Below are 25,537 nucleotides of genomic sequence, written 5' to 3'. Positions count from 1 at the left end.
CAAATCGTTACCCAGAAGTTAGGGAAGAGGAAAACGTTTTCTCGTCTTGTGCCACATCACTTGACTGAGGATCAGAAGCAGGCACGTTTGGATGCTTCACAGGATTTTGTCGAAACGGCGAATGCGACACCAAATTTTTTGAACTAAATTGTCACTGAGGATGAAACCTGGTGTCTCAGGTACGACCCTGAAACGAAACGGCAAAGCATGGAATGGCGTTCCCCGAGATCCCCTCGTCGGAGGAAGGTCAGAGCCGAAAAGTCACGCATCAAACTCCCTTTGAAAAGAAAGAGATTTGACGATGTTCTTGACATCCAACGAAACGAGACGAGGCTTTTGAACACCATCCCAAAGGAAGCTTTCTTGCAAAGTTTCCAGGACATGTATCGCCAATCTCAGCAGTGCATAGTTATGGGAGGGGACTATTTCGAAGGACAGTAAGGTCACTGCCGTGCATTGTTCATCTGTGTTGAAAGTACAGGACTATTCACCGAACCTTACTGTCACAGGTTGTACGTTAATTAGACAATTGTTTGGCCTGTGGCAAAATAACAGGATACTAGGCGAGTTGGCCATGCGGTTAGGGGCGCATAGCTGTGCACTTGCATCCGGGATATAGTGGATTCGAGCCCCAGTGTCGGCATCCCTGGTTTTCCGTGGTTTCCCGTTTTCACACCAGGCAAATAATGGTGCTGTCGATGCGACGTAAAGCAAATTGTAAATAACAGAATCTCGAAAGAGATATTATTACAAAGTACTGTAGTTTGTTGGTAGTGCATGTGCGCGGTCGTAGCGACTCTGTTATTATTGTGAGGCATGTAAGGGTTAGGCCTTTACTGGCGAGACCTGGTGTTTACAGTGCACTATGTCTTCTGGTATGGGCTAGAATAAATTTGTTACTTTAATTGACCTGTCTCAGTCTCATCCTTGGCTTTGACAATATGAAAGTGACTGAGGTATGAGCGATACTAGTAATACTATTCCTTGTGCAGCCAGTCCCTGTTATGAATGGTGTGAAAATATCCTCATAGGGGCGGTTGGTGCATGCATTTCAGTAGGCTTGGCACTGATATGTAATAACAACTTCTGGCTCGGTGAGGAAAGCAACGGGAAATTACCTCGCTCCTCCTTTCTCTAGTAAGCCTCTTCAGTGACACCTAGGCTATCTATGACAGATGTTGGTGGAGCTGCGGAGAATCAAACCAGCCTTCGGGCTGAATACCCAACATACATACATACATACATACATACATACATACATACATACATACATACATACATACATACATACATACATACATACATACATACATACATACATACATACATACATACATACATACATACATACATACATACATACATACATACATACATACATACATACATACATACATACATACATACATACATACATACATACATACATACATACATACATACATACATACATACATACATACATACATACATACATACATACATACATACATACATACATACATACATACATACATACATACATACATACATACATACATACATACATACATACATACATACATACATACATACATACATACATACATACATACATACATACATACATACATACATACATACATACATACATACATACATACATACTGTACCGATTACGACCTGTACATGCGTATTTTTATAGTTAATTGCATTTAATCATCACGCGTAATACTCCGAGCAAGCCTGGTTTGTTTACATTCAGTGGAACGAGCGAGCGAGTCAAGGACAGCTGTGTGTATGACGTAGCTGCAGGGGCAAGATAGATCACCCGCCTGACACGCCAAGTGTAGCTGGCCTGACCTGGTATGTTCTCGATTCAAGCGTCACACCTTCACGAACATTCGATTAAGAAAATTTTAAAACACCTCTAATAATTATGGCAGCGACTTGAGCGACATGTCATTTTGAAGGGAATTACATAAACGTCGCAAAGCGTGAATCTCAAGTACAAATCCGTCGAGGGATTCATGAGATAACCAGCTTCAAGGGATCACGCTATATGATGACGTAGAAGCCCCCAAACCGAATATAAAGAGGACTCACTTTAGCCTGATCAGTCAGTCACAGCTGAGTATTCAGTCTGACTCTACACACTGCCGTAGTCGTCAGAGGGTATCTTCGAGTAGTTACAGTCTTCATGCGGAACTTAAACCATCACGGCCATATGGGACTTATCAATTGTGCGCGTGTGAACTCTAAAATTATTCAAAGTCTTTCTGAACATGGACTTGTAATATCTGTGAGTGTTAAGGGACAAATTATTCTAAGTCTTTATGAACATTGACTTGCAATTTCTGCCAGTGACGAACTCTAAAATTATTCATAGTCTTTATGAACATTGACTTGCAATTTCTGCCAGTGATGAACTCTAAAATTATTCAAAGTCTTTATAAATATTGACTTGTAATTTTTGTCAGTGACGAACTCTAAAATTATTCAAAGTCTTTATGAACATGGACTTGTAATATTTGCGAGTGTTAAGGAACAATTTATTCAAAGTCTTCACAGCCAGTGACTTGTAATTTTCGCCAGTGATGAACTCTAAAATTATTCAAAGTCTTTTGTGGACATTGACTTGTAACTTTTGCCAGTGATGAACTCTAAAATTCTTTAAAGTCTTTATGGACATTGACTTGTGATTTTGCCAGTGGTGAGAAACCAATTATTCAAGGTCTTTATGAACTTTGACTTGTAAATTCTGCGAGTGACGAAGAACTCATTTTCGAAGTCTTTGTGTGGACATTGAGTCTATCAGCCACATTGGACTTAGGTGATGAATGATTACCTGCAACATCGTCAGAGACCATCGGAGATCATCCAGAACATCGGAAGTTCGAGACTTCCTCACACACGACCAACCTGGGTGTTCCGGCCTCATCTTAACGGAGTATTTGGCATCTTCCGGAACGTGTTCCAGCCTGTTCGACCCGGTGAGCTGGAGACCCGGACCATTAAAAGGACGATGTTGAAGACAACCCCTATCTACAATGAGGTGGTGTGCAATTTGATATGCATTTCATGAATACACACTTATTCAATCTGATTAAAAATTTTCTTGTAGATAGGACCCTGCCTCCTGTACCAAGCCCTAGCTAGTGTCTATCCAGTTTCGCCCTGAGAACTATTTCATGCTTACGTTAAAAATAAAATCTTTAAGTCGGGCTCTTTTACTGGTACAATACATACATACATTGTGTTTTCATTAAAAGACTTTAATTGCATATCACTGGCGGCTAATTACGGTCGTGTAGGTGAGCAGCTCTATGGTTGCTTTGTATCCAGTGCCGGTGGTATGCTGCAAATCCCTTTCCAGGACCTGATTTGCATCCAGTTTGTAAATATCATAGTCCTTTATAGAAAATAAATGTAACCAACGAAAGTATGTTTCCTACATCTAGGTACACAAATATTTATGTGCTTGCTCAAGTATACGCACTGAACCCCGTCCTGAACGTGCCCCTGGCTGCGGCATGCCATGTAGATATAGGCGTATGGAGTGGAATTTATAACAAAATATTGACCGTTTGTTGTATTTTGTATGTTCATTCAGAGCATAACCAGCGACAGCAACAGCTCGATGCAGCGTTGGTGCAGGTGGTGACAAAGGGTCCCAACCCCTTTCCATCATCAACGATTTCGGGCTAGAGCAATTTTTGTTACTTTCATTGATCTGTCTCAGTCCTTTCCTTTACTTTAACAATATGAAAGTGACTGAGGTATAAGATATGCTAGTAATGCCATTCCTTATGCAGCCAGTCCCTGCTGTGAATGATGTGAAAAATGTTTCTCATAGGGTCGGTTGGTTCACGCATTTCGGTGGATTTGGCAGACCGATACGTAATAGCAACTGCTGGCTCGGTGAGGAAAGCAACAGGAAATTACCTCGCTCCTCATTTCCCTAGTACGACTCTTCAGTGATGCTTAGGCCATCTATCACAGCTGATGGTGAAACTGTTGAAGATCCCACCAGCCTTAGGGCTGAGGATTGAACATACATACATACATACATACATACATACATAATTCATATCTCATTTAGATACAAGCCCTGTGAATACTCGCAACAAATATTGTATCTACATAGGTTCAATTGTTTCTCAGAAAATTGTAGGCTCTGCCTGTGAAGAATTTATACAATACCCTGCGATTATTATTATTATTATTATTATTATTATTTCTTCTTTCTTCGTTTCGGCCTGCTGTGGACCACGTTATTTCAACCGTTTGCATCCTTGAGCTTTAATTCTTCCCCAGTACTCACGCATTCTCGTTCTGTGAGCCTCCTTCCTTTCATCAGTCCACTTCTTGCCTGTTTTCAACTTTGGCCTTTCTTGGAACCTCTTGTATCCCTGGAGCTTTTTCTGGAGAGGAGCACGTTTCTGGATGTCTTCGAGTGTGATTCCTATTTCTTGAAGGTCTTTTTCAACTTCGATAAACCAGGGTCCCTTGGTTTTCTTGTTAAGAAAGTAGGAAAAGATCCTATTGGTTTGTCTCTGTGTGCTCATGCGTGCTATATGGCCATAAAAATTAATCCTCCTTTCCCGAATCGTGTCCGTTATCCTCTCCATATGTTGGTACAGATCGCTGTTGTGTCGTCTCCTGTACTCACCATTTTCTTTGATTGGTCCAAGAATCTTTCTCAGGATTTTCCTTTCTTTAGCTTCTAGCTTCTCCATCAGACCTTTTCTGTTCATTGCAAGGCATTCTGCTGCGTACAGTGCTTCCGGGCGTACTACCGAACAATAATGCCTAAGCTTGGCGTTGATGGACACTGATCTTTTGTTGTAGACATTCCTAGACAGCTGATATGCCACCTCCATCTTGTTGATTCTGTACATGATTATTATTATTATTATTATTATTATTGAAATATTCCCACTACATTGGTGCCAGCAATGCCCGTGAGGTAGTAGAGGTGTGATCCCTCACTGATTCCGAGGGAAAAACCGACCCTGGAGGTATAACAGATTAAGAAAGAAAGAAAGACATTGGTGCCAGAATACAGTAGGTTAAATTTACATTTGAATTCGCTTTTAATTTCTGGATATATGTCATAAACGCAAAAAATGTAGGATGATTTGTTACGAGCTAAGGGAGGAGTTCAAGTCTATAAGTACTGAGCTGTAAAACATGGCACAATTTAATGGGAATCAGTCACCGCTGATCTGCATTTATGGCAGTCGCCTAGGTGGCAGATTCCCCATATGTATTTTACCTAGTCTTTTCTTCAATAATTGCAAAGAATTTGAAAATTTATTGAACATCTCCTTTGGTAAATTATTCCAATCCCTAACTCCTCGTCCTATAAACTAATATTTGCCCCAATTTGTCCTCTTGAATTCCAAGCTCCGAGTGAAAGTGCAGCTCCGCTCCATTAAGAGCACTAGAAACTTTCAGCTATTCGTAAGAGTTTGGGTTGAACGTAAGATTCAACGAAAGAGGATATAACTACTACAGTAGCGTAGCCAGATCGACCGATGGGGGAGGGTTATAGTTACAAAATGATGACAGAACACAATGAAGATGCGTGTGTGAGTGTGGTGCGCGCATGCAAGACTTGTCATTATAAGAACACTGATACAAGTGAATTATATTGATATTCAGATTGCAATACACTACAAAATATTACATTAAAATACACAACAAGAGCAATATGATCAAGGTCAACAGTTTTACTTTCAAGGCTTCTTACAAAATAGATTCAACAGATCTGTCAGATGTTTAATAATGTTTATTTAGTTTATTGTTTCTTATTTCTGTTCATTTTCGTTTTGTAAACATTCTATAGTGAGGGGTTCTAACATCCAGTGACCCCCACTTGGCTACGCTCCTGAACTACTACAACTACCACCACCACTACTACTACTACTACTACCACCCAAGTTTTCATTCCGTCTCTGATGGAGACGGCGGGCCTCCTAGACGGCAACACTCCCAAAATCTCACGCGTGCAAACCGAGGCGCAAGGGATCCATGCACTGTGCATCGGCCCGACTCGGCTCAACTCGGATGGTGTAGTGTGCTGAGAGCGACGAAGCGTTCGGTGATAGATGGCTTGTTTATCAGTGAAATATATAAGTCCAAGACAACAACATAATCATGGAGCAACCTGTTTCAAAAGAAGCAAACAATTCCGAAAGTATATTTCAATCGAACTGGGAACTTCCGTATTTTTTCTCAGTCGTGACGGTAAAGCCAAATGCTTAATCCGAGGGACAATAATTACGTGATCATCAAAAATATCAATTTTTCAATACAAAGACTTTGCTCGAATTCTACGAAAATTTGTCGAAGGAAGATTTTCCTAAGCTGCATCGAGAATTAGCTAAGTTTATTTCTATGTTTGGTTCCACATGCATATGCCAAAGTTTTATGTTCTTTTTTGACTTGTAAGAAAACTAGATTGCGTGCGAGTATTTCTGATCGTAATTTAAAGAACGCTCTCAGAATTGCTGTCAGCCGATCCCTTGTTCCAGATATTACTGGTATAATTGCAAATAAAAAGGAAAAGAAGAGCTAGAGAAGATAAATTGTCTGCTCAAACCATATTGAAAGAGGAGTTTTTAACACCGGTAACATTATCCCATACAATTGAGTGTCTCCGCTCACCGCACATAAACATTTCCCAGTGAGGGGAATATCAGTGGGGAAGGTGAAGAAGGTGGAGACAGGCCGAACGGGGGAGAGAGATGTAGGGAAAGAGGAGTTGGGGTTTGCAGTCTGGTCAACCTAGTGAAGTAGTCTCCTGCACCTTGCCCGTGCAGTGCACGAGCGCGTGCACCCCGAGAGGCCTTGCCGTAAACCAAGGAAATTTTATTCGGTGAAGGTCAGGTTGTTACCGGCCGTTGCCTATACTAGGAACTGCTCCAGCATTCGTCTTAGTGCATGAGAATAGGAAACCACGGACAACCATTCGTAGGACTGTCGACGGTGGGGACCAGCACAGGACAATATAATTCTGTCCAATAGCGATGAGGACAGGAGCTAAACAGTTAATGGAATCGGTTCCACCAGATGTACACTCGCCCAGCAAACGGCCACGCGGTTTGGATTACGTAGCTATCAGCTCGGTACCTCTAATACGCCATATAATTCAAGTATTAACTTAACGGAAGGGCGTAGTTTCGTGGAATAAAAGCAATAAGTTATAAATGCCCTTTAAAAATGCGCGTTCATTTTTCCCGTACCAAGTTCAAACTACGCGTTTGTCATTCAATCGGAGGTTTTCTCCGGAGGCACCGACTGAAAGCGCCAGAGCCTCCTCTCCGTTAAAGTAGGGGCCGCAGAGAGTAATTCTAGGGGGAGCAACTATGATCTGATTCTTAACTGACATTTAAATAACGCCTACATATTTATATTGTAGCCTATACGTTAATTTGTGTTTTCGCAACAGTATTGCCGTTCAGAAGTCATAAGTTTTCAAATGTTAAAACTCTAATTGAACTAAGCAATATTGATGTGGACTAGTGAAGAACTAATTAGAGACAAAGTTTCTGAAGTGAACTGAACCAGTTTCTTTAACCCCAGATTACTGTACATGCAACCATCAAGATTTCCCTGTTAGTTGTAATATTAAATCTTCGATACCTTTCAGCAACACAAAAACAGAATTATTTTGCATAACTGTTAAAATTTGCTGTGCTTGAAAGTTATTACTTAGTTTTAAGTAAGCGAAAGTTCTGAACTTGCTCTTTTCCTTGACGAATACATAACTCTGTTTCATGATCATGCATAAAGGCACATTCAGGTATTCTTCCATAGTCCATATGATTTTTCACGTGAAAATCTCAATCCTGTGTCATAGGTACTCGAAGCCCGGTCGTCCACAAGGGGAAGCTAGCACCAAAGCCTCTGCGTTACTTTTATTATTATTATTATTATTATTATTATTATTATTATTATTATTATTATTATTATTATTATTGTAGATAGGCCCAAACAGAAGATCCATGACCCGGTTGCTTGTGCAAAGTACGAATAGTGTAGAACACAAGAACAATAAAAGGGGATTCAAGCCATTTCAAGTTCCAGAAGGGAGCGTGACATAAAATACTTGCGGACCATTGCTCTATAAAGTGGTGAAATCCCGCATCAAAATCCGTTCGGTGGTTCTCGAGATTAGCCAGCACAAACTCAAAACAGGCACCTACCGGGAATTTAAAGTGCAGGGATAGGCAGAGAAAAGGTACCGTACGATGCTGGGGACGTCAGAGGAACAGAATGCCCGCAATCCATTGCTAGACTCACCGATAAATCGTAGTAGCGGGGGCGGCCGATCGCGTATATTACGGTAGGCCCAAATTGTTAGTTGGGACTTAATAATGAATGAAGTTGAAAATTAATGTGCATCTTACCTTTCAGCAAAGCAACTATTGAATATAAAGTCCATCGTTCTCGATACAAACGTATCGGCGTAAAACATTCCGAAACACTTGTATCTCCACCTCTGAAATGTATCAATCGTCTGACTTGATTCTCCACGGCTTCAAGAGTACATTGATTATTCTTGTAAACTTCCTGTTTTGAAGTTCGCCACAAATAAAAATCACAGATAGTTAAATTTGCGAACTGTTCTATCATACGATTTTTCTTTAGTAGAAATGTCTCAAATAGGAATATATGTTGTCCAATACTATGCGTCATCATAGAGATAGCTAACACAAATAACCAAGGTAAGTATTCGAAGGTCTAGTCACGCTACCACAATCCTTTGCGGTGACGGCCATATTGGTTCTTAAGCACCGTTATGATGTGATATGAAATATATGAAATATATTTGCATTTTTAAGGGAAATGGGATACTGCGCTACACCAAATTGTCAGAATAAGTCAACTGGCGGGATTGTAGTGTTTCGCTTTCCAGTGATAAGCAATGGTGAGCTCAGTGGATACGATAAAAAATTACAGGCGTGATAAATAGCAACCCACTTATAATTCCGTCTTGTTCGAGATTAGTAAGTTATTACAATGGAATTATTCCTGAAGAATCACGTGTTTATATGAACAATTTTTGTATTTGTGGGTTCCATTATGTATTTTCTTCTGATATCATTTTGATGGATCGCAATTTGAACAGAAGAGTGTAGATGGACGGTAACACTCAAGTGGAATTCCATCCCAAAAATGTTTCTAATCCACCCAAGTCTTTAAAATGTTATAGGAAAGTTTCCAAACAAATATGTTTTTAAAAGAAGCAGCAAATGTAACAGGAACTGTATAATAATATTATACGTGTTGTGATGTTTGGGACATCACTGTATATTTTTAATTATTTTAATTATTGAACTATATTTAATTGATAAGATGTATATATTTAATCACTGATAGGTCATTTTTAAATTAATATGTATACATATATATATATATAGGGTTTTTATCATCCATTTCAATCATCATTTCATTTCTTTGTATCGCGGCTATAACGTATTCTGAACGAACAAATTATTGGGTAAAGTATTTCAACATCACGCATATTTATAACTTGCAGTAAATTTTCCAATAGCCGTTGTGAGGTGACCAGAGTCAGCAGGCTAATTTCAGCCCAGTTCCAGGAAAAGTACGTCATCGAGGTTACGAGAGATATTACCCTCTCCACCTCATGAAGAGACAGTTGATACATTATTAACACCCACTTTTCAAACTCCGCTTCGAGACGCTTTATTTCAGCGGGAAAGTTCAGCCTATGTGAATGAACGTAATGAAGCAACGTGATGGATTCACAGCAATACAAGGGAGAAGGGATGAGACCTCGAATCTTACTGGACCATGTGATATGGCTGATGGAAGGAGACTTTTGAACCGATAAATACCACCGACAAGGGCTGGAGAGGACATTCGGACTTTCTCATTTATATTCTTATTCATACTCTTACTACGATTCTACGTCTACACATCGGATAAGATTTTAACTTAGTTCACTTCGCATCTGAGTATATTCTACTCAAAAGTTACTCTCATTGGGACTTGTTATCTCAATGACGAGAGGTAGTCAACGGGAGACCGGCTTTGACTAGTATAGGGCAGGAGAGCTCTTATTATGAATTTAGCTACGCTACTGTTCCGTAATACGGAAGAATACGAATGTATTCTCTCCATGAACATAACCCATGGTGGTTTTGCACTTAAAATTAGGACTCATTACGACTTTATGTAAGGAGTACAGTAGAAAGTGTTAAGGACAGGAAATGTAGAAGTAGGACTGGAATCCAACAACAGAGAAGGCAGCCGGTACGAGATCCACATATCATCAGCTTCAAGACAACAGAGTCTACATATGGTGAGCTTATGGCATAAGTTACTGCAAGTCTTCGCGCAACAGTTCATTTTTAAAATTAATTTCATTCAATTTTTCTTTTGCTTCCGTAAGTTCAGATGTCGTTAAAACGCCGTTACGTCACGTTTTTCATCTTAATAAATAGCTGTTCTAATTTGTATTTTATGAAATGATTATTAATGATCCTTAAATTCCAAGTTAGTATACTTGATGATTTGTGTTCCGTTCACCTCACCCCTGGGAGTTTTTTGAGACTCATTACGCATTTTTATTATTATTATTATTATTATTATTAATCTACTTTTGTTTTCAAGCCATAAGCTTGAAGACTGGCGCCCTTGGGATACTGTTTATGGAGAAACAATGACATATCATTTATTTATTTTAATATTAAAGTGACCCGCCACGTTATAATTTTGTCATTCATCTGTGCGCCAAGTGGGTACGTCACAGTGTTTTTTTTTTTTTTTTCGAGTTAACTACACAAGGTAGCTCGTTTAGGAAAAAATGAAGTATGAAGCTTGGCACAAGTAAGCTAAGTTACAGGAAAGAAGCCAGGATTCAGTTAAGGGCCCCGTAGTCGCCAATTCGGGCTTCCAAGTTAAGAGACCCTGGGACCTCTTTTAGTCACCTCTTATGACAGGCAAGTGGATAGCGTGGGTGTTATTCTACCACCTCCACCCACGGGTGGGAGGGGGGAAGGGAGGAGGTAAAGATTATGAAAGCCTATACAAACAGGTTCGCAGTTATATACCGCAAGTGTTATACCACTCCTACGACAGTGATACATGTGATTCGAATGATAAGTGGAAGAATGGGGAAACCACGGAAAATCATCTTCAGGGTTGCCAACAGTGGAGTTCGAACCCACTATCTCTCGAATACAAGTTGATAGCTACCTGACCGAAACCGCACAGCCACTTGCTCGGTCTTCTTCTTCTGATGATGATGTGTTACCTTGATTATTTTTTTCGCCAAAAGCCAACTGAAGACTGTAGCCCTACATATTATTATCACCGGTTTTCAAGTGATGTTGACATAAACATAATACAGATGTCGGGTTTGAACCATTTTGTGGGGACAGTATAATACATCTAGGGTATCCCCTTCCTGTCGTAAGACGCGAATAAAGGGGGCTCCAGAGACTCTCAACTTGAGAGCGTGGGTTGGAGATCATGGGGCCCTTAGCTGAGTCTTGGCATTCTTTCCACTTACTTGTGCCAGGCTCCTCACTTTTTCTATCGTATTCAACCTTCCTTGGTCAACTCTTGTTCTTTTCCGACCCCGACGTATTAGAGCAGTCGAAGCTTTGGAAGTCTTTCATTTTCACGAACTTCGTGACCTTTTTCTTTCTTTGGCCAATACCACAATTTTTCGAAGTGTCGGATCGTTTCAAAATTTTCCCTCTGATTAGTGTTAAAAGTGGATGGTTGCCCAATAGTACTTCCTCTTAAAACAATAATCACCACCACCACCACCACTTTGTACTGCTCAGCTGCATGGGTTATCCGTAAACTAGTTAAAGTAGCTAAGAACATCACTCTAGTTATATATGAGAAGTGTATTTTTGCCTCAGAACCCAAATAATTTACCACATCAATGGATAACAACAGCGTGCGGCCAGTATCCAGTATTCGGGAGATAGTAGGTTCGAATCCCACTGTCGGCAGCCCTGAAAATGGTTTTCCGTGCTTTCCCATTTTTACACCAGGCAAATGCTGGGGCTGTACCTTAATTAAGGCCACGTGCGCTTCCTTCCCACTCCTAGCCCTTTCCTGCCCCATCGTTGCCATAAGACCTATCTGTGTCGGTGCGACGTAAAACAACTGGCAAAAAATGAAGATAACAGCGAACATAATTTAATGCACTCAACTCAAGAGGCATTCAGTCTTTGTCAACATGCTGAAGTAACCTTTTACAAACGCAGTATCCGTTACTACTTTCTTAATAAAGGAAATGATCAAGGAAATTTACCACAACTGTCTTTAAATACTTATAACTTCAATAGTTCATCTATTCATGATATAACAGAGGTACTGTACAGATATCTGTGTTTCTGTCAATGAGATTAAGTACTTTGATAGACGATATTGATTAGAAACACGGTAAGATCAAGTAATATAGACGTGAAAGAATATACATGAGCACTTCTCCTGATTCTTGTTTCTCAAAAAAATGAAATTGAGATTCTATTAATTATCTTCCTATTCATAAAGCTGTGAATGCATTCATGTCATTTACGAGTTGTACATATTTATATATAGATGAACAATAGATGCCCAGTTAAATTCTGTATGAGAAATAGTTGTTCGTTTGTTTTTTGTTCAATATTTGGTGCCTAAATCCTCTAAATTCGAATACACTTGTCTTTGGTTACGTTCACTTAAAGACCCAATATGGCGGCTCCACAAGTAGCATTCGTGACTTGACCTCCCTAGACAGACCTTGCAAATAACGTTCAACAACAAGTATAGGAATGCAACGTTAATAACATGCGCTCAACAAGAACTTCACTCGTAAATAAACCATTCATTCCGTATGCTTACCGCTAACCATCCTCATTGCACTGCCCGCCCGCGCACTCTATCCCCGTCACACGGGAACAAAGCAAGCACTTTTCCATTCCACCTGCGGCTTAAGTGCAGGTAATATCTCTCTCTCTCTCTCTCGTAAAATATGCATAAATTCTAACTATACTGATACCCATACATTAGTGGTATTGTGTATGTCGAGTCCTCAGCTTGTTGGATCCTCAGCAGATCCGGCATCAGCTGTGATAAGTAGCCAAGGCGTCTTCGAAGAGGCTTACTACGGAAATGAATAATAATGTTATTTGCTTTACGTCCCACTAACTACTTTTACGGTTTTCGGAGACGCCGAGGTGCCGAAATTTAGTCCCGCAGGAGTTCTTTTACGTGTAAGTAAATCTACCGACACGAGGCTGACGTATCTGAGCACCTTCAAATACCACCGGACTGAGCCAGGATCGAACCTGCCAAGTTGGGGTCAGAAGGCTAGCGCCTCAACCGTCTGAGCCACTCAGCCCGGCACTAGGGAAATGAGGATTGTAGTTTCCCGTTGCTTTCCTCACTGAGACAGACGGTGGTGTTACATGCCTGTCTGCCAAGCCCACTGAAATGCGTGTACTAATCGTGTCCTATGAGCAACACTTTCACACCTCTCATCACAGGGACTGACTGCATGAGGATTATTGCTACTAGTAAAACCCATATCAGTCATTTTCTTATTGTCAGAGCCCAGGATGAGACTGAGACAAATAGAGACTTGATCAGAAGGTAGCGTACACTGAATACTATATCTTACCAGAGATGGATCTGGGTAACGCCGTATCAATCCCTATGATTAAATAAACTTGATATAACAATGTCATATGACATGAACCCACTAGAAAATTTAACATGAAATACTATAGAGAATTTACCTTTTAAGTGCTTCAATAGCTCCTGGTATTGCAGCATCTTCTATGTAGATGGTACCGCTTAAATCTATTAGAAGGGCTTTGATAGGGCCCCTCAAGCGATTCATGGTTGCTTTCTATTTCCGCAGAAGAATGCGCAAGATTCTTGTTCTCTGCACCGTTATTTAAAATATTCCCCATATGATATAGAGCTCACGTGAGCGAGTTCCGCCCACTTCCATACGTCAAACAGCTAAGGAATGTGACATTGACCCCAAGTCTATCAGTAGTCTTAGCGAGTGCAATAAGTCTGCAGTAGATGCTGTTTCCATGCAGGACATACGTCACATCGTACAACATGCTGTGTGGAAGAGGAAGTATAATTAAAACAAAAACGAATGAAAGTTCAGCGTCAGAATCTACGTTATTATATAAGTAGCTTACAGAACGTGTCTTTGGCCTTGAGCAAGCCTGAACTTATGATAAAGTTCTCACAATTTCCTCGTTAACAACCGGCGACTCAAACGTTCAACAGTTCAACAGGACTATACGCCGGCTCGACCGGTAAGCAATGTCTCTCATGTACGGCTGTTTGTGGTCGGCTCACCTATCGGTCATCAGCAGATGTCACGAACCAATAGCATTCTTCCCTTGTAAATGAAAGATTCCACGTGGAGTGCAGTGTGGAATTTGAAAGCGTGCCGAACGTTAACGGGGAAATTGCGAGAACTATACTACTGTCGTGAAAAAAAGTATAGACAACCGAGTTAAATATTTAATAAAAAGTTTATCCTTTGTCCCACATAGACACAAAAAAAGCAACGTCATCTCCGTACAGACAATTAAGGCCCCTGGAGGGGTGGAAGGTAAAGGCTTCCACTAACCTCAACCTCGGCACTCGGTGGGGTAGAGTGGTTAGCTCTACGCCCGGCCGCCTTTGCCCCCAGGGATTTGTGGTGTAGGTTGAGTGATCCTCAGGGCCATGTGCACCTACGGGAGTGGAAATCTCGTTTCTTAAATGTTACGACTTCCTGACGGGGAACACACGTCCTTCCGAGCGAACCGAGCACGCCTTTACCGCCTCGACCAGGCAGCCCCTACATAGAAACAACCTACACCAAAATTTATCATATTTTATTCTACGTTTAATTATGTGCAGTATAAATTTGTATCGTGCCCAGTTAAAATTTTTACGCAGATTGAACAAAAACGTGCCAGCATTTTTCCCAATTCCAACGGAGCGTTCACCTAGAAATTCACAAAATGTACAACAACCCTTTTCACAAATATCAATTGAAATAAAAACTTGGGATACAGATTAACAGTAAGTTACTTTAAGACATATTAAAGTATTCAGAGAAAAGAGAAGGAACAACAGCAATAAGGAAATAGAGGCTACAGATGGCACAATGATATATGAACCCCAAGAAATAATGAAAAGATGGGAAGAATACATAGAATGGCTATATGATCGGGACAATCGACCAAATGAAGAAGAACTTGAATTAGAGGAGGAAGATATGGTTAAAGAGGATGATAAAGGGGAAACCATACTGAGAAGGGAGATCGAAGCATCACTGAACGAGATGAAAAATAGAAAAGCAATGGGAATAGATGAGATTCCTGTTGAACTGTTAAAAGCGTTAAATAACGAAGGGAGAAAGGAGTTGATTGGGTTATGTAATCAAATATACATGACAGGAAAATGGCCAAAGGACTTCAGTGAAATCATCTTAATCCCTATGGAAAAGAAAAAGAACAGCAAAAAATGTGAAGAACATAGGACATTGAGTCTAATTTCACATGCAGCCAAAGTCTTACTGCGGACGCTCAACAGAAGGATATATGGAAAGCTGAATAACTTTATAGGTGAAGAACAGTTTGGTTTCAGGAGAGGAGTTGGAACAAGAGACGCCATTGGACTTCTGAGGGTGATAGGAGAGAGGTACATAGAGAAAAACAGGAAGGTTTATGCTGTATTTATTGACCTTGAGAAGGCTTTTGACTGTGTCAGATGGGACAAATTGATGACAATCCTGAAGAAACATGGAGTTGATTGGAGGGATAGAAGGCTAATAAAGAATTTGTATATAAACCAGAGAGCAAGAGTGAGAATAGGAGATGAGTTAAGTGAAGAAATTGAATTAGGAAGAGGTGTAAGACAGGGCTGCTCTTTATCACCGACACTATTCAACATCTATCTCGAAGAAATAATCAATGAAAGTTTTAATGGAAATAGTGGAGTTTGTGTTGGAGGTAGGAGAGTAGAATGTATAAGATTTGCAGATGATATGGTTGTGATGGGAGAAAGCGAACGTGAAATGATACAAATGTTATATAAACTCAACATGAAACTAGAAGAATATGGAATGAGAATTAATAAGAAGAAGACCAAAAGTATGATAACTGGAGGAAAAGGTAGAAGTTGTCATATTAGTATAGGAGGAGAAGAAATAGAGCAAGTCAGTAACTTCAAGTATTTGGGAAGTATGATCAGAGATGATATGTATTGCACAACAGAAATTAAGAAAAGAATTGCCATAGCAAAAGAAGGCTTTAGGAAAAAATCAAAATTATTTTGTGGACCACTAAACAAAGATTTGAGGAAAAGACTTGCTAAGTGTTACATTTGGAGCATAGCGCTGTATGGCGCAGAGACTTGGACATTGAGAAAGAAAGATGAGAGAAGATTGGAGGCACTAGAGATGTGGGTATGGAGGAGAATAGAACGAGTGAAATGGGAAGACCGGGTAAGGAATGAGGAGGTATTACGAAGAGTTGGAGAAGAACGAAGTATTTTACAAACCATTAGAAGGAGAAAAATGAACTGGGTTGGACATTGTTTGAGGAGGGACTGTTTACTGAAAGAAGGAATAGAAGGAATGGTGAAAGGCAAACGAGGAAGAGGAAGGAAAAAATATCAAATGTTGGACAATATCCAAGGAAATAAATATTCGGACATGAAAAACTTGGCGCAGGACAGGCAACAGTGGAAGAGGTTCATCCCATGACAAGACCTGCCATAAGGCAGAATACCTAGATAGATAGATAAAGTTTGGTAACGAGCAGATCAGTACTTAAGTTATGAATTTTCAAAGTGAGCGCTCCGTTGGAAATTGAAAAAATACCGGCACATTTTTTGTTCAACTCCGTAAAAATGTTTACTGGGTATGATAAAAATTCATACTCCACATAATTAAACGTAGACTAAAATAAGCTAAATTTTGGTGTAGCTTGTTTCTATGTGCCGCAAAGGATAAACTTTTTATTAAGGAATTAACTCCGGTATCCATACTTTTTTCCACGAGAGTAGGTGCACCGGAAGTGGAACATTAAGGCGGGTACTTACTAGGAGGCTGCAACCTTGTATAATGTGTACGTTCGTTAAACCTCAATGCGAACACCAGTAGTTCTGCAGCGTTCGTTGTGACACATGCAACCATGTCGTCCAGTATACTCGTCGTAAGTGCTGTGTATATTCAGCTGAATTACCTACTCGAGGACTATAAACATCCCCGTCGTTGGTGGCAAGGTGACTTTTACAAAGGTACAGCTAATTCCAATTTGCTTCGGGATTTGAAATCGCAAGATATAAGTGGATATTTTAAGAATTTCACTCATATATCACCAACCGATTTCGAGTATTTATTAAATGTGGTTGAACCGAAAATAAAAACAAGGGACACGACATTTAGAAAAGCTATATCTGTTCAAGATAAATTGGCACTTACTTTGAGATTTTTAGCCACCGGTGAGAGCTTCACCATCTTGCAGTATCACTTCAGAATATCCAAGCAAGTCATAAGTTTTTCTTTTGCTATTTGTTTTACGTCGCCCCGACACAGGTCTTATGGCGACGATGGGATAGGAAAGGGCTAGGACTGGGAAGGAAGCGGCCGTGGGCTTAATTGAGGTACAGCCCAGCATTTGCCTGGTGTTAAAATTGGAAACCACGGATAACCATCTTCAGGGCTGCCAACAGTGGGGTTCGAGCACACTATCTCCAGGATGCAAGTACACAGCTGTGCGGCCCTAACAGCAGGGCCAACTCGCCCGGTAGTCATAAGTAAATTTGTACCACAAGTGTGTCAAGCGAATTAAGAGATCACATAGAGATAAGGTTCATTTAATTTAATTTTATTTCATTAAACATTTTTTTGTATGACACGTCATTGATATTGAAATTATTTGGCACTTCACTGAAGAGTCCCATTATAATGTAGAATTGCGATCTACTATTAAATTCAGACAGGATTCCTCAGTCCATTCCATGACCTCTGCGCGTCCTGACTACGAAATGTGCCTGGAACACGTCAACGAACACACTGCGCGCCGCTTTGTGTTCGCCGGAATACCGACAACCAGATGGATCACAGCGCGCCTCACTGTGAACGGATGCAGCAACGAAGCTCAAGACGTACTCATTAGAAAAATATGGTTGCAGCAACCGTTGCGTTGCATGTTGCAGCCTCCTAGTGAGTACCCGCCTTAAGGCGCCCCCTCCTTCTGCTTGATTATTTTGACGCAGAATACGTCCATCGTTTCGTTCCAGTAATGGGTCCCTCAGTAAAAATCCCTGTGACCCAAAACGGAATGTAGTATACCAGACTTCTTTTAATTATTCCCAAACTATAAAAGATAGCAAATACATCGAAGTGTCTAACGAAATGAAAAAGTTACTTCCAAAAACTTCAAGTTTGAGGTGATGAAGGAAAACATAGGTACGCGGGTAGGAAGCTTCATAATATGAAAGCAAAAGAAATCGTCAAAACGGCCCAAGTCCATGTAAAACAGGACGTTAAAAACCACTTTGATGCCAATAAGCACCAAATCCCAGGGGGTGAACTGGCCAAAACCTAACGTATTCATGCAGCCAATGAGGAGCCATTTCCGGGCCACGTGACCAGCAATAACAGAATACTTTACACTGTTGTGTTCCATGAATTCATTTAATATGATTTAACTGATCTGTACCTTCGCTGTAAATAACTTAATTTTGATCACTATAATTATATTTGAACACAGTCAGTTTTCTGGTGACTGCAGTGAAATGTTTCATTGCCAAGAAGAGTCCCTAATCCATCCTTTTTTCTTGAATATTTCTTAAAAACAACAAAATACAACAGAATACTTTACACTGATGTGTTCCATGAATTCATTTAATATGATTTAACTGATCTGTACCTTCGCTGTAAATAACTTACCGGTACATAGGCTAAATATTCTATCTGAACTCAATAAAAGTGCTAAAATGAATTTTCCGTTGAAACATTATATTCAGACCGTTTCCCTCTCTCCTGTACAGGTTTACTTTGGATTTGGTACCTTTTATAAATAAGCTTCTCAAATAGCTTTCAATGTCAGACGGTGTAAATAGTAAGAGGCGCGCGCATCCGCCATTTTGTGGTGAAGTCTGAGCTCGGAGCGTGCGGTAAAATGAGTATAACTTGGGACCAGGACGAGACAGCACGTACCACGAGGTGTCGTTCGTTTGATATCTGTAATAGTAGTGAAATAACTAGGGCTCAGAAGTTGAGGAAAAATCCTGTTTTTTTTTTGTTTTTTTTTTTTTTTTTGTTTTTCCTCCAGTGTCCGAAGACAAGGTCTAACATAATATATATTTATTCCGGGTCATTACAGGCCAGAAAATGGTGGGTTTTATTTGTCCTTTTTTGCCTTTTTCGGCGTTTCCCGGCTTATTGGTCCTTTATAGCCTGTTTTAGGTCTTCATGTTTTCTTGTGCAAGTTTACCTTCTTTCGACTACATTTTTACTGCCCATTCTCAATCTGAATCTTCATTCTCGACCACGTTGGAATTTCAATAAGGCTGATTGGCCTGGCTTCGCAGAAGAACTTGATAAATGCGTAGGTCGGATACCACTACACATGACGCTTATGAAAGATTCGTAGGAGCTGTGGTGTCAGCAGCAAAGAAACATATCCCTAGAGGGTTTCGCAGGGAATACATTCCTGGATGGAACGGGGAAAGCGAAAACCTTTACCAACAATTTACTGAGAGCAGTGACCATGAAATTGCAGACCAGCTTCTACACAGCCTAGATGCAGCCAGGAGGCAAAAATGGGAAGATAAAGTTAGCTCTCTAGACTTCACTAAATCGAGTCGACAAGCATGGTCTCTCCTAAAGAAGCTTGGAGACGGAAAAGCAACTGGACGGACGATGTCAGAAATCCATCCAAACAAGATCGCCTCTCATCTGGTCATGACTTCCAAAAGCAAAAGAAACAAGAAACTTACCAAGAACTTAAAGAAAGAACAAACTCCTGAAAAGTAGTTCCCCAGTGGCACACTCTAAACCATTTAACGTGGAAGAAATAAACATAGCTATCAGTGACACTAAATCAGGTAAAGCCCCTGGTGAGGATGGTATACACCCAGAGTTCTTCGTTCACTGTGGAGAAAAGGCTCGGGCCTGGCTGGCTAAATTCTACACTGATATCCTCGAAAGAGGCAAGACACCAAAACTATTCAGACAGACAAAGATTATTGCCTTGCTTAAGAAAGGTAAACCAAGTGATAAACCGGAGAGCTACCGCCCTATTGCCTTGCTCAGCGTTGCATTTAAACTACTAGAAAGACTTCTGCTCAACAGAATTGGTCCCGAGATACTCAAGAAAATTCCAGTGGAACAGGCGGGCTTTAGACCACAGAGAAGTACAAGAGATCAAGTTATGTATCTTACAACCTACATAGAAGCAGGCTTCCAAAGAAAACTCAAGACCTCAGTGGCATTCATAGACTTGACAGCAGCCTATGACACAGTCTGGAAAGATGGATTACTCTACAACTTCCTGAAAGTGGTCCCATGTAGGATAACTGCACGACTCCTGAACAACATATTGAGTCAAAGACAATTTCGTGTGTACAATGGGACAGCTGTAAACAGCCAAAGATCGCTGAACAACGGTCTGCCACAGGGGTCAGTTCTCGCTCCTTTGCTGTTTAGTTTATATAATGCAGACATGCCGAAGACACTTTCAAGGAAATTCGGATACGCGGATGACTGGGCACTTGCTATCAGGGACAAAACAGTTGAGAAAACAGAAGAGATCCTGACTGAAGACCTCAAGACACTGGCACACTACTTTAAAATTTGGGGACTCCAACCAAACATCAGCAAAACTGAAGTTTGTTGCTTCCACCTAAACAATAAAATGGCTAATAGGGAGTTAAATGTGTACATGGACAACCAGAAACTGAGACATAATAGGTACCCTAAATATCTAGGAGTCACACTGGATAGAACACTGTCTTATAAACAACATCCCCTGAACGTCTCTGCCAAAGTAAGAACTCGCAACAATATAATTCATAAGCTGTGTGGAACAACTTGGGGATCTACAGTTGCAACTCTGAGATGTTCAGCTTTAGGGTTGGTGTACTCGACTGCTGAATACTGCGCTGCTATTTGGCTGAATATTGCCCACACAAACATCATAGATGCCCAGCTGAACACTACCATGCGTCTCATCACTGGCACTATCAAATCTACTCCCACGCAGTGGCTACCAGTGTTAAGTCATATCCCTCCTCCAGATCTCAGACGTAAAGATACTCTCCTAAGAGAAAATGAAAGAAATGAAAACCTACAACCTGTTTTCCAGTCATTGACCGGGTCAGGGATGTACTGAATGAAACATATATAGGCTGTTATTACAATGGGGTCGCCACTCCCAAGGTGATTTATTAATGAGTGATAAATGCTATGAAATGATAATGGAGAGTGTTGCTGGAATGAAAGATGACAGGGAAAACCGGAGTACCCGGAGAAAAACCTGTCCCGCCTCCGCTTTGTCCAGCACAAATCTCACATGGAGTCACCGGGATTTGAACCACGGTATCCAGCGGTGAGAGGCCGACGCGCTGCCGTCTGAGCCACGCAGGCTTGTTTTTTCTCCTAAGAGAATTCAGTAAAATAGTGAATAACCCAGAACTCCCGACACATGACGACATCGGCAATGCTAATATTAATCGTCTGCGTTCAAGAAAACCACCAACTAGAGATGCCATGAACTTGTGGAACAACAACTACCAAACTTCTGCTGAATGGCAGAAGAGACTCAACGAAAAATACTGCCCGACAATGCCTTATGTGAAGAAGACGCCGCCACCTGGTTTCAACCTCCCTCGTAGACTATGGTCCGCACTGAACAGGATCCGAACAAACCACGGGAACTGTGCAGCCTTCCACTACAAGTGGAACAGAATCCCAACGCCTGAGTGTGACTGTGGCGCTACACAACAGACAGTGAAGCACATCATCGAAGAATTCAGGGCTAGAAAATACAATGGCAGTGCTAGTGACTTTGCTTTTGCGACTCCAGAAGCTATAGACTATATAAACAATTTGGACATACGTATATAGTATAGATCTTATAACAATAGACGCTGTATCTCTAGCCATACGCTAAATAAATAAAATAAATTAGTTCATTTATCACCTCTTAAACATCTTTACTTTAGTAAATACATATATTTGAACCACATCTAAAAACAGAGAAAATGGAAAGAATTGGATGAAAGATGAAACTAGTGCTTCAGAAAACCAGGGGTATTAAATTATGGGCAAGATACGTGAAATATTGGAAGGAGAAAAATTTGATGCGAATGTTTTTGAAGAGGAAGATGTCACTAATTTCAGGTATGAACCCTTATAATATCTGCTGATGTGGAGAGAAGTTTTTTTTATGTTTATCAACGTGCTGTCTGAAAACAGACGATCCTTTACAGCTAGGAACCTGGAGGTGACTGTTGTGATATACTGCAATGTCAACCGAGGTAAGGTTTTCGAATTCCAATTTCTGTAACCCTAGTGTGGTTAAGCCAAATATAATTCCAGTTATTTCTCCAGGATGTCCACTGCGGGTTCGCTGAATTCATTCCAGGCGGGATACAAATTTCATTCTAATTCTGAAAGTACTTGTTTTACAAAAACGGAATTCCTTTTTTTTTTAATGTGTTAATTATGAGAGCCTCCGTGGCTCAGGCGGCAGCGCGTCGACCTCTCACCGCTGGGTTCCGTGGTTCAAATCCCAGTCACTCCATGTGAGATTTGTACTGGACAAAGCTGAGGCGGGACAGGTTTCTCTCCGGGTACTCCCGTTTTCCCTGTCATTTTTCATTCCAGCAACACTCTCCACTATCATTTCATCTCATCTGTCAGTCATTAATCATTGCCCCAGAGGAGTGCGACAGGCCTCGGCAACCAGCACAATTCCTATCCTCGCCGCAAGATGAGGGCTTTATTCATTCCATTCCTGACCTGGTCACTGACTAGAAAACAGGTTGTAGGTTTTCATTTCAATCTAAAATATATACTGTCTGAAAGAAGAAATTTTTCACTCGTATATTTTTGCACTGTATGTTGCATACCACCAGAATTTTGCATTTTAAAACATATGTAACTAATACCAAAATTATGAATGAATTTGGATCGCACTTTACGCCCTTTTTGCCAGTTTTTAGGTCCTTTTTTCATATTTTTAGATCTTTGTGCAGGTCTTTTCTATGCAATGTATAGGTCTTCAATTTCCGAGCCTTAGTGATAATATTTTAGAGTAAACTTACTAGATGCGCAAGAGTTGTAAAATACTTGAGAAAAATTCCAAAATGTCTCAAAATCTTAATTTATAGAAGTCCAAGCCTACGGAAAATGAACGCAAGTAGATGGAATGAGAAAATGAGTATCGAAAAAGCTCAAGAGACCGGGCGTAAGAGCGCCTATGGCCAGTCGCTCAAAAAAGCAACTTTATAAACGTATCGTAAGTTTCTCAGAAACAATTGAACCTATGGACATAATGCCTATATCTACATGTTGATTGGACCAAGCTATTTGTGATTCTGAAGATGATCGGGATCAGATACCGAGAACAAAGAATCATCTACAATCTGTATAAAAATCAGTCTTCAGTGATAAGAATCGAGGCCTTTGAAAAAGAAGCAGCTATCCAGAAAGGAGTGAGTTCGTCCCACCTCCTTTTCAATGTTCATATAGAACAGGCAGTAAAGGAAATCAAAGAGAAATTTGGAAAGGGAATCACAATCCAAGGAGAGGAACTCAAAACCCTGAGATTTCTGATGATATTGTTATTTTATCTCAGACTGCAGAAGATTTGGAGAAATTGCTTAATGGTAGGGATGGAGTCTTGGGTAAGGAGCACAATATGAAAATATATACTGTAAGTCCAAAACAAAAGTAATGGTGTATAGTCAGGTGATGCAGGTAATGTTAGATTAGGAAATGACGTCTTAAAGGAAGGAGATGAATATTATTACTTGGGTACTAAAATAACTGATGGCAGAAGTAAGGAAATAAAATTCAGACTAGCACAAGCAAGGAAAAGCTTTCTTCAGAAAAGAAATGTTCTCACTTCGAACATTGATATAGGAATTAGATATTTCTGGAGACCTTCGTCTGAAGCGTGGCATTGTATGCAACTGAAACATGGACGATAACTAATTCAGAAAGAAAGATAATAGAAACTTTTGAAATGTGGTGTTACAGAAGAATGCTGAAGGTGAAATGGATAGATCGAATCCCGAATGAAGAGACAGGGAATCGAATTGGTGAGAGGAGATCGATTTGGCTAAATCTGACGAGAAGAAGAGATAGAATGATTGGACACATCTTAAGACACACAGGACTTGTTCAGTTAGTTTTGAAGGAAGTGTAGGTAACAACGGTAGGGAAAGACCAAGGTGTGAATATGACAAGCAAATTAGAGTAGATGTAGGATGCAGTAGTTATTTAGAAATGAAAAGTTTAGCACGGGATAGGCTGTGGACTGATGATTCAAACAACAACAACAACAACAATAATTAAAATTGAGTATGATAAAATATTAATTGCGAGGAACATAAAATACCCTATGGTCAATTGTTTGAGAGACTATATAACGTTTAAAATAGCGGAACGGTCGAGTTTTTTTAGGGCGAGTGCCTGAAAGTTCAGGCCGAAAACTATGCCCCTTTACTCATCTGTTTCCGAGAAATGCCGATGAGTCGGAAAAATCTCTGGTTTTGCATTGGCGGGGAAAATCAATCTGGCTGAGAGGCGGTATTCTCCTCTCGTCAGAGAGGAAACCCCCTCTTTGCTGAGACATTGAATTTTAATTTTGAATCGGAGAGCTATTTGGGGATGTAGTGGGGAGGACGCCTCCTTTCTTAACAAACGGCCCTTTCCAGGGCTTCAATTTTAATTTAGTGAGAGAGTGATATTGAATTTTTTTTTTTTTTTTTTTTTTTTTTTTTTGCTAGTTGCTTTACGTCGCACCGACACAGATAGGTCTTACGGCGACGAGATATTGAATTTTAAAACGGCCGGGGAAAATATAATTTCCTATTAAAACAGGTCATAAGTCAGCCAAGGACCGCGGTGTTTGTAACGTGTGTTCGGCTTCTTGATTCTTACGACCTGTTTTAAGAGTATGATGCCAGGGTCGCTTGACTGACTTAGAAGGATTCTAGATTTGGTCATCTTAACCATTTTATTAATCTGAGATCTAACCGTCGGAATACGAAGTTTACGTCGCTTCCGTCTAGTCTTGGATAGATAAACTCGATAACACCCATAAAATGTAATCGAGTCGATGAATAGAGCGATATTCCTAAGAGGTGAGCCTAGCCAAAACCTAAACTCTGCCCATTTACTTCTTTCTAACCCGCACGCGACGTATTCTACGCCCAAAATCAGAGGCGTAATCAGAGAGGCATTACTGGGGGGTTAGAACCCACCCCCATGGATTTTTACAAAAAGAAAATAAACAGAAGCTGACAATAAACTAAA

The 25,537-nt window shown here is 40.4% G+C and overlaps 1 protein-coding gene across 1 annotated transcript in view; it reads right to left on the bottom strand.

Moving 5' to 3' along the window:
- LOC136876099 (haloacid dehalogenase-like hydrolase domain-containing protein 2) overlaps positions 1-14,018 on the bottom strand; it is a 38,230-nt gene extending 24,212 nt beyond the window's left edge. The window contains exon 1 of the mRNA XM_067149761.2: positions 13,758-14,018. Within this exon, the coding sequence (XP_067005862.2) occupies positions 13,758-13,861 (104 nt within the window). The 5' untranslated portion in view covers positions 13,862-14,018. The remainder of the gene's footprint in view (positions 1-13,757) is intronic.
- Between the last annotated feature and the right edge of the window lie 11,519 nt (positions 14,019-25,537).

Source organism: Anabrus simplex, chromosome 6, assembly GCF_040414725.1.
Source record: "Anabrus simplex isolate iqAnaSimp1 chromosome 6, ASM4041472v1, whole genome shotgun sequence".
Taxonomy (NCBI): Eukaryota; Metazoa; Arthropoda; class Insecta; order Orthoptera; family Tettigoniidae; genus Anabrus; species Anabrus simplex.
This window is presented reverse-complemented; position numbering and strand designations above follow the sequence as displayed.